At 42.4% G+C, this 11,190-nt stretch overlaps 1 protein-coding gene across 1 annotated transcript in view; it reads right to left on the minus strand.

Moving 5' to 3' along the window:
* The window catches only part of DNAJC15 (DnaJ heat shock protein family (Hsp40) member C15), a 75,918-nt gene extending 65,799 nt beyond the window's left edge, over positions 1-10,119 (minus strand). Inside the window, 1 exon segment of the mRNA XM_025263029.3 lies at positions 9,954-10,119. Coding sequence (XP_025118814.2) covers positions 9,954-10,058 — 105 coding nt within the window. The 5' untranslated portion in view covers positions 10,059-10,119.
* Positions 10,120-11,190: the final 1,071 nt, after the last annotated feature.

The following is an 11,190-nucleotide window of genomic DNA, read 5'->3' on the forward strand; positions in this document are numbered from 1 at the left end:
CATGCAGTAAACATTCAATAAATGGTAGCTATTTCAATTACTATATGATATTATACAATCGTTTCTTTTAAAATCAGGGGAAAAAATAAAGGTTATTAAAAAAGAAAAATCTTGGGATGAGCCCACCAGTCAGTGGTGCGCTAAGTTGCTTCAGTCGTGTCCAACTCTTTGCGACCCCATGGACCAGAGCTCACCAGGCTCCTCCATCCATGGGATTCTCTAGGCAAGAATACTGGAGTGGTTGCCAAGGGGTTTATTAATAATAACTAACTTCTCCAGTCAGAAAACCCTCTGACCTGTCTACTTTAAAACAAACTTTAAAAACAAATTCTTCAATAAAAACAAATACACCTGATCTTTGGTATCTCCCTTGTGATCCTTGAGAAATTAATCCCTTAATTTTATCCCTCCCCTGACTGTAAAAGTGATGGCTGTGTGTCCTGCTAGCACACCCCCGTCATGTACTTAGTCTTCTATTATGCCCACTTTGAATTCCCTGGCCAGTGGTCCTTAAACTCTTTCTTTTGGTTTACCTGCAACACCTTGCAATTTGCTTATTCTTTTTTCTTGGGAAATCAACATTTTCTGAAAGCTACTTTTACTTCTTTACATTACAATAGGGTCTTTTAGTTTAAGGCCATAATTTCTGAAAGTAGCAATGCTTTTAGCTTAAGTTTCATTATACAGTATTATTTTCTTCCTTTCTGAGTTGAGATGAAATGAAATTAATTCTGTTTTGAAATTTAAGAATTTTTAAACACATCTTGAAGCTTCTGAAGGCTCTAAAAATTACCCCCCAAACCAAGACTGTACATCATTTTTTGGAACTGAATTTCATCCATTTCTGATTTCTAAATGATGGAACAGTAAAAAATATGTACAACAAAAAGTAAAAACAGGAAAAAATATGGTAATGTAGAACAGTCAAGGACTTTTAAAGTCAAAGTTGGTTTCATATCCTAGTCTGGTCACTTGCTAGCTCTATGACCTTGAGAGAGTTAATTGACCACTTTGATCCTTAGTTTTCTTATGAGTAAAATGACAAAAAGTAGTATCTAACTTCACTGGTTATTATGAGAAGTGGAAAAATATAACAGTGTTTGATTAATAGCATTCACTAAAAAGTTAGTTCATTTCCTCCCTATTTGTTTGCATATCATGAACTTAATACATTCATAGCATTAATTTTTTTATTAATTTATTTTATTTTATTTTTAAACTTTACGTAATTGTATTAGTTTTGCCAAACATCAACACAGCATTAATTTTTATCTCAATTGTATATATTCAATGATCAAAAATAAAAAATATTATTAATATATGGGAGCAGGAGACAGGTATGAAAATTTGTACCTTATTAAAGGTTGAAAAGATTGGGAAGCATTGTTTAAGGAGAAACAAACTCAGAAAAAAGTTTATTAATGATATTAAGAAAGAGTATTAATAAAGAAAAGACTTTAGAAGATCCCACATGGTCACACTTTTTGTTCTGGCCAAAAGTGATTTTATATTATAAGCACCTGAGACAAATCCTCCACAAAATCTCAGTTAAAAACACTTTATCATACTGATAGAATATAGACAATAAACAGTGCCGGAAAGAGATACACTGACACTTAAAAATGAGAGTAAAGTAGTCAACAACTCTAAGCTGTTTCTAAACAGTAGAATATCACAAGTTTTCTAAAACGGAAGGAATGAATGAGTTATGCCAAGTGGGAATATAAAATAAGGTATCAACAAATTTGGTATCAACTCCAATACCTTGGCCACCAGATGCAAAGAGCCTACTCACCGGAAAAGACCCTGACACTGGGAAAAATTGAGGGCAGGCAGGAGGAGAAGGGGGTGACGAGGATGAGATGACTGAATGGCACCATCGACTCAGTGGACATGAGTTTGAGTAAACTCTGGGAGATAGTGAAGGACAGGGAAGCCTGGTGTGCTACAGTCCATGGGGTTGCGAAGTCAGACACAACTTAGCGACTGAACAACAACACAGTGTTAGTCACTCAGGCGTGTCCGACTCTTTGCAATTCCATGGACGGTAGCCCCCCAGGCTCCTCTGTCCGTGGGATTCTCCAGGCAAGAATACTGGAGTGGGTTGCCATTTCCTTCCCCAGGGGATCTTCCTGACCCAGGGATCAAACTCAGGTGGCAGATTCTTTCCTGTTTGTGCCACCAGGGAAGTCCTTAACAACAACATGGCACTTACTAAAACTTCTACTTAAAATTCTCTGACAGGGGCCCTTATGTTCTCCAACCGAAACTATTACTCAGCCTTTTACAAAAGAGGTTTGCTGCCCTCCAACCTTGAGGGTAGCAGGGCTGGCTCACTCATCTCCCCCACACACCCAGCACACAGCTTCCATGTACTCGGTGTTACAGAAGAACGATTAAACTGAAGCGCATCAACAGACTTTAAAAACAGAGTTGGAGACTAACTATGTTATCAGAAGCATCAAGCAATACAATTCCCAAAAGTTGAAAAGCAACATCAGAAGAAGTCAGAGTATATGTGTACTCTGACTATACTTAACATTTAATACATGGTCTCTTTACCATTAAAAAAAATAATAATCAGAGAATCTCATTTATGACAGTCTTTTTTATTCATTATGTCCTCTAATCTTCCATTTTTCTTTCATCTAGTTGTTTCATTCCTCTGTTAATCATTAGGTAGAAATGTACAGAGCAGAAACCATGCCTGGTAACACGTTGAGAACTGAGAGAGTAAAGATTTTTAAAACTGTCTTTGCCTGTAAAGAATATCTAATTTTAGTTTAAAAGACACATTTCCAAGAGAAGAAGCACTATTTAAATAATGCCAGCAAGTCAACAGGTGGGACAAGTCAGGTATCTGTTATCATCAACTAGTTTCAAATATCCACCAAACCACACACACACCGAGAAAAATTACTTTAAATGTTCCGCTATCATGAATCAAAGAATTTCTGAGAACAGGGAAAACAGCACACTTCAGCAAAGCCGCTACTGCTGGTGGGCGAGGGGGGTGGTGGGGCATAAAACTGTTTACAAATTCCCTAAGGCATTTTATCCTTCCAAAACAGCATAAGCAGTAAATAACCTTCTAGATAAATATAAACTGCCTGAAAGTGTTACACAATGCTAAAACTTCTATCCTGAGACTGCAACATTTAAGTTCAAGATAGATAACAGTTGTACCAGAGGGAAATAAAAGTAAAAAAGTATTCGGCCTCAAAAAAGTAGTTGTGATGGAGAACGCCAAGATGGGAGACCAGTCACTCTCTGAAAGTTCACCTAGCATTTATTTATAAATACACACTTATTTAGCATCTATGCCAGGCCTTGTGCTAAATTCTCGGGAAAAGAGTAGTGAGCAAGACATACACAGACTCTTGTTCTCCCTTAGTTCACATAACGGAGAAATCCAACAGAAAAGAACACACGCATCAATATGTTGAACCCAAGGACTTCCTGGGTGGCCCAGAGGTTAGGAGCCCAGCTGCCAATGCAGGGGACATGACCCTGGGCCTGGTACGATCACAGGTGTCATGGGGCAACTGAGCCCATGTGCCAGGGCCCATGCTCTGTGACAACAGAAGCCACAGCAATGAGTAACCAGCTTGCTGCAAGCAGAGAAACCTGCTCGCCACAACTAGAGAAAGCCCGCATGCAGCGACCAAGATCTAGTGCAGCCAAAAAATAAACTAAAATTTTAAAAAAGTATATGGAACTAAATATCCCTGTTTATTTATAAAGCCACTCAGTAGTAATAAAAGTTAACAGCTGTTCTTTAAATAAACAACTAAGTGACTACCATGGTCACAGAAGCAGGTGAGTTCTTACCCTTGAGACTTCACCACGCAGGTGCTTATACATAAACAAATAATTTTGATATAAGAAATAATTTAATAAAAAACTGTATGACTTTCTAAGGAAGTACTGAGGATGAAACAACTTTATTCTACTAGGGGACTAGAGTCAGGCAAGGTGTCACATCAATAACCTAAGTCTTAAAAAATTAAGAGGAGTTTGGCAGGCAAAGAATTTCAGATGAGGAGAAAACTACAGTAGGTAAAGTCACAGCTCAGGGTACAGAACAGAGAATGGAAAATGGGGCTGGGTAACTCAGCTTATTTAGGGGTCAGTTCATGAAGACTCCTGTAGATCACAATGGTATATTTATACAATTTAAACAGTTACCACGGAAAGTTTGTTGTTGTTTACTCGCTACGTCATGTCCGATTCTTTGCAACCCCATGAGCCGTAGCCCACCAGGCTCCTCTGTCCGTGGGATTTTCCAGGCAAGAATACTGGAGTGGGCTGTCATTTCCTTCTCCAGGGATAGAGCTCACGTCTCCTGCATTGGTAGGCAGGTTCCTTCTTACCACTGAGCCACCATGGAAACCCATGGAAAGTTTGGACCTTGGTAAATTAATAAAAAGGACCTTGGTAAAATAATTTTAAAAATTTATAGTCCTATAATTAGGTCTGTAGTATAGAAAAATAACTGATAGCAGTGTGACGTTTAAAACTGTAAAGGGTCAGAGCAAAAAGACCTGTTTTTAAAGGCTATTACAACAGGCTAGGATAGAGATGATAAAAACCAATAGTGAGAAGAGAGAAAAAGGAATTACAGAATAAGTATCTTTATGGACTGAAGATATCTTGATGGATGTAAAGGAGAAAGAATGATGATGGCATTATTCAAGGTAGGCGACAGACAAGAATTGCCATGTATGGAGAGGGGATGTAATGAACTACACTTTAGATAAGCTGAATCTTGTATTTTTATTTGTAGGATAAAATAAACTCCTTCCATTCCACAATAACAATTACTCATTCAACAGTTTATTTTTGAAGTGCTTACCATGTATCAGGTACCATTACAAATGCTGGAAATACAGCAAAGTCCCTGTCCATGGAGCTTACATTTTAGCCTCCTCTTATATTACAGTGACAGGAACACTATTCTACAGTAAAAGGAACAGCAAGGAAATAGGGCAAGGCTGAAAATATGGGCATATAATAGACAATCCATATGATTTCTTCAAAGTGAAGCTTCAAGGTAAATATTTTAAATTCAAATTGCAATTGAAAAACAAAAGTGGTCTTTTTTGGGTAATGAATAAGCAGCTGATAATTTTCATGTTTGATATGTTTTGATTTTCATGTATTAGTTTTGCTTGCACAGAAACATATGTGGCTAATTTTCTTAAAAGGGTGTGTGTGTGTGTGTGTGTGTGTGTTCAGTCTCATCTGACTCTTTGTGACCCCAAGGACTATAGCCCGCCAGGCTCCTCTGTGCATGGAATTCTCCAGGTAAGAATACTGGAGTGGGTTGGCATTTCCTCCTCCAGGGGATCTTCCTGATCCAGGGCACCAAGGGGACCGAGGGATGGAACCCATGTCTCCTAGTGGCTCCTGCATTGGCAGGCGGCCTCTTTACCACTGAGCCACCTGGGAAGCTAGCTACACCAACCCAGTAACACTAGGAGGCGTGCTCTTTGGGAAAGTACTAAAAATTAAAAAGCTAGCACGTCATACAAACTGAGCATAGTTCAAACTGCTTCAAAAATTGTTAATATTCTTCTCTAAAATCTAAAGTTTCCTTTCTACTTGTCCATTAGAAGCAGCTTTGCTAAAACAAAGTTGACTGTGACCTCTGATTATGAAATATTTAATTGTAAGATATTTTATTCAAAGTATTACACAGGTATTTCTGCCTATATGTTAATCTTTTTAATCTCTCAAACAGGCTAGTGAACATGAATTCTTAATCCCCAAGCTTGTCTGAGACAGAACTATATATGACTACAGATACATTTCAAAAACTTTAAAATAAGTTGCATCCTTTTAAAAAATGATATGAAAAATGTCTTCAATTCCTTGACAAACACTTTATTTTCTACTATTTTCAATGAGATTAGTGAATGCATCCCATACCTAAGTTATCTATTCTTTGTTACACCACCTTTTGTCACCTTCCCATCACTCTCAGGACCTCTGAGTTCCCCCAAGGTTACTACTACCAACTTTCTTATCTTTCACCTCATCACGGGTCACTGCCTGCACCAATGATTCCCTACAAAAGCAGAAAAGACCCTTAGGGGCCTTCTGAAAATTTGTGAGGACATTTTTGGTTGTCACGATAAGTGGGATGGGAGGGAGGGTATTTGATGGATGGGGACTATTGATCCTAGCAGTCCTAAAATGTATGAGACATCACTGGACAACAAACTGGATCCCTTACGGTTTCAAAAGACTCCACTGGACACTGAGTAGGTGAAAAGCCTGCGTATGACCATCTTAGTCTAGGACTTTACTACATATAACATTTGTGTTAGTGAAGACTGAATTTTCCACAAGGGCAGCCACCATGTCGATTGAGGAAAGATTCCACGCTTTAACCAAAACTTGTTCACAACCTGGGAGAAATTGGTTCGTCGATGGCAACGGCACTTGTGGGTCTGAACTGCCGCTGCAGTACATCTGAGATCAGCCTGCACGTTTGCCATCACGCGCACAGTGATTCTGTGGCTGGTGCAATACGCCAGCAACTGATCGGTACTTCACTGTGTCCTCTAATGTAATCACACTCGAGCGCTTACACATTTAAATAGCAGACATGTCATTTTCTAATAAAATACTTATTGCACCTTTATGCTTCAACTAGAGCAGTACACTGCTTTTTTAAAATTATGTTTATGGGTATTTTTTATTGACTATTAATCTTTAGGATATTACAGGAGACTTTCATATTCGTTACAAAAAGGAGACACTGGGCTAGAAAGGTTTAGAATCACTGGCCTACACATTAGCCTCCACGTGCCTGGACTACTGAAGATGTCTCCTGACTGACAGCTTAGATTCTCTACATGCCTTTTCCAAAGTAGCTACAAATGTTAAAAAAAAAAAAATCACCATTATTATTTCTATCTCCAAAATACCACAGGGTTCCAATTGCCTTGCAAATCAGTCCAGGACTGAGATTTTTACAATTCTCCATAAAGAGATGAGCTCTACCCAACCTAATATCTTATCTGCTTTATATCACAGATAGAACACTCCATTCTGAAAGGCTTATTTCTGGGAACTATAATCAATATTTTGTAATAACCTATAAGGGGAAAGAATCTAAATATATATATATATATATTTATCTCAATCACTTTGCTATGTACCTGAAATGAGCACAACCCTGTAAATCAACTACAATTTTCTTTTTAAAGTTGAATAATGAAAAAAAAAGAAAGAAAGAAAGCCTTATTTCTAAGGAGTCAGCAAGTCACAGTAGAAAGAGTGTTAGGGGACTTCCCTGATGGTCCAGTGGCTAAGAGTTCACGCTCCCCATGTAGGGGCCCTGGTTCAATGCCTGGTCAGGGAACTAGATCCCTCATGCCACAACTAAGAGTTTGTTTGTCGTAACTAAAACCCAGCACAACCAAATAAATAACAGAGAGCGTTAGGATTTAGAACCTAGGTGTGCCACTTATTAGGTGAAGTACCCTGGATGAGTTACCACTTTCTGAGTCTCTGCCTCCTCATTTAAGTGACAACTGAAAAGGACCTTGCTCACAGGGTTGCAGTGTGGCATGAATCAGACACAGCAAGAACTCAAAGAGTTTGCTACTTCAAACCTTTATCTGTTTTGTTCATTTACTCATTCCAAGGATGATACCCGGTAGGTACCCAGCAGTGGTCAAGAAATGTCTGTTGAATGAAAGCATATTGCTTTCTGAAACCTTTCCAGCCCATCTGACTCTGTTCCAGAAATTTATCAGTTAATCAGGTAAGAATAAGTTGAGTGTTCCTTTGTGCATGCTAAGCTGCTTCACTCTTTGCGACCCCATGCACTGTAGCCTGCCAGGCTCCTCTGTCCATGGGATTCTCCAGGCAAGAATACTGGAGTGGGTTGCCATGCACTCCTGCAGGGGATCTTCCCAACCTAAGGATCTAACTGGTCTCTAGCGTCCCCCACATCAGCAGATGGTTTCTTTACCACTAGCACCACCTGGGAAGCCGCACAAACTGAGCGTTTACTAGAAGAAAAGGGCTTCCCTCAGTTGGTAAAGACTCCTTCAGTTAGTAAAGAATCTGCCTGCAATGCAGGAGACCAGGGTTCGATTCCTGGGTTGGGAAGATCCTCTGGAGAAGGAAATGGCAACCCACTCCAGTATTCTTGCCTGGAGAATCCCATGGACAGAGGAGCCTGGCGGGCTACAGTCCATGGGATTGCAAGAGTCGGACACAACTTATCGACTAAAGCACCACCACAGAAGAAAATGCCCAGGCTCTGCTCTTAAGAAACAAAAAAACTCTGGAAAATGACAGGGCAACATAAAAGATGTCACAAGACTGTGTATGACTAATCAACCAACAGTAAGGACATAAAGTGCAGTGTATCTAAGGGCAAGACACATTACTGTGGGTGGGATCAGAATGGAATGTGATGTGAATAAGAGATAAAAGAGCCAAGTTTCCAGATTTTTCTCCAATTAATCCATTTTTCTCACACATAGCCTGAGAGAACTTTACAGTAGCCCAAACCTGTCTCTCCCCTAAAGCTCATCAAAATGGTACCAATGTTCTCAGCATTCACCTACCTGTTTATGTGTTGCTTACCAGAAGCTTCCATGTCCTGGTCCCCACCATAGGAGAAGAGCACAGATTAATAAGGTAGCCACTAACTACAGGTGGCAACTGAGTACATGAAATGTGTCTAAACTGAAAGATCCTGAAAGTGTAAGTTTCACTAGATTTCAAAGACTTAGTACCAAAAAAAAAAAAGTAAAACATCTCATTAATAATGTTTATTTGATTTCACGTCAAGACATCACTGTGGACATACAGGATTAAATAAAAACACATTGTTAAAATTAAATCCACCTACTTATTTTTCACTTTTTAATATGGCTACGAAAAATCTGTATATAATGGGCTTCCCTTATAACTCAGATGGTAAAGAATCTGCCTGCAATGCAGGAGACCACGGTTGGATTCCTAGGTCGGGAAGACCCCCTGGAGAAGGAAATGGCAACCCACTTCAGTATTCTTGCCTGGAAAATCCCATGGACAGAGGAGCCTGGCGGGCTACAGTCCATGGGGTCCCAAAAGTCAGACAAGACTTAGCGACTTAACTACTGCAGAAAATCAGAGAACACGTATGTGGTGGACTTCCAGGGGGTCCAGTGGCTGAGAATCCGAGCTCCCAATGCCGGGGACACAGGTTCCAATCCCTGGTCAGGGGACTAGACCCCACGTTCCACAACTCAAGAGTTCACATGCTGCAACTAAAAACCCCGCGTGCCTCAACGTGCCACAGCTAAGACCCGGACCAACCGAAACAAAAAGGAACAAAAACACATGTGGCTCGCAGTATGTTGATACTGGACAGTTTCTTTTCCCAGCTCTACAATTCAGCCTGAAGAGACCCCTTGCTATGAGCCCTGTGTCCCCTGAGCTACGACTTTGTAGGTACTACTGCTGGCATCTGAAACACTTTTCCCTCCTCACCGACTTTGCTGCTACTCAATCTTCAGATCTTAGCTGCACACCGACGGTTACACCGCTCTCTCCAAGAAGCCTCCCCTGGCCTCTCACTCTGGAGCCCCGACAGACTGGCCTGGGGTCTCCACCTAGGTGATGGGAGCATCCATCCCACAGCTCGTTGTCACACAGCAACTGCTTGCCTGGTGCTGGTCCGTCTCCCCGACAAGAGGGGAAGCTCCTTGAGGGACCAGAGAGTCTCCCAACACGCCGACTCGTCGACGCGGGGCACAGAGCAGCAAGAACGCTGAATGAACGAGGGGTGGGTCAGAGTGGATGAACACCCGGGACGACCCCGGTTCGGGGGTAAAGGGGCGCAGAGGGGCTCGGGCAGGGCCTGCGGGGCTCCAGGGGGCGCCAGCGGGCGTGCCCGGGCAGCTCGGAGCGGCAGAACGGCGGCAGCTCCGGTTAAGACTCACCAGCCCGCGGTCGAGGTCGGCGTCCGACGGCTGGGCGGGGGGCTGCAAGGACCCGGAATAGCGCAGGCCATCGCCGATGGGCGCGACGCCGACCCGGGCAGCCATGGCGGCGCGGCTCGGGACCCTCGGAGCGCCGCGGTGCCTATGGGGCGGCCGCAGGGACAAACTAGTGAGGCCGGAACGCGCTCGCGGGTTTCACCTACGCCACGCCCGCCTAGCCAGTGGAGGCCGCGGCCCCAGGGCATCTCGTTCGCAGCTAGCTTGTGCCATCAAGTCGTTTGTTTCCCATTTGCAGACCTAAAGCCCGCATCGAGACTCTGGGGGCAAAGCCTGAGGAGCTTCCTCCCCACATCCTTACAATCTGGTGTTAGATCTGGTGTTGAGCCACACGAGGAGACATCCGGAGTCTCCTCCGGATGCAGTGACTGAAGTTCCCCGAAAGTCCCTAAGACCCACACCATACCTGCCCCCCTACACACACACCCCAACTACTGATCACACTTCTGTTTAAAACCACAATTCTCCCATCCACGAGGGCAATCGAAGTGACCATCTGCGTATTCCACCTCTTCCCCCCCATAGGACTGGCTATATTTAAGGTGAAATTACAAAGAAACTTGTTTTATCTTCCACTCCACAAATGGTTTTGCACTGACTTGGAAATTGAGAGACCCACTTTGTTATTGTCCATCCTAAAGGAAATCAGTCCTGAGTGTTCATTGGAAGGACTGATGCTGAAGCTGAAACTCCAATACTTTGGTCACCTGATGCGATGAGCTGACTCATTTGAAAAGACCCTGATGCTGGGAAAGATTGAAGGCATGAGAAGGGGAGGACAGAGGATGAGATGGCTGGATGGCATCACCAACTCAATGGACATGAGTTTGGGTGGACTCTGGGAGTTGGTGATGGACAGGGAGGCCTGGTGTGCTGCAGTCCATGGGGTGGCAAAGAGTTGGACACGATTGAGTGAACTAAACTGAGAGTGTGGGCCATAGCAGAGGGCCAATGAGACTGTGAAATGTGTGGTTAGTTTTTATAGGCTGGTTAATTTCATATGTTGATGAGTAGGAGGATTATTCCAACTATTTTTGGGAAGGGGTGGAGATCTCCAGGATTTGGGTCACCGCCCACTCCTTGGTCTTGTAACAGTGCCTTGGAATTGTCATGGCAGCTCTGGGTGTGTCATTTCACTTGCTGATTGAGGATCAAGGTCTAGTCTTGTCTGCTATCTCAG

The sequence above is a fragment of the Bubalus bubalis genome, chromosome 13 (genome assembly GCF_019923935.1).
Source record: "Bubalus bubalis isolate 160015118507 breed Murrah chromosome 13, NDDB_SH_1, whole genome shotgun sequence".
Lineage (NCBI taxonomy): Eukaryota > Metazoa > Chordata > Mammalia > Artiodactyla > Bovidae > Bubalus > Bubalus bubalis.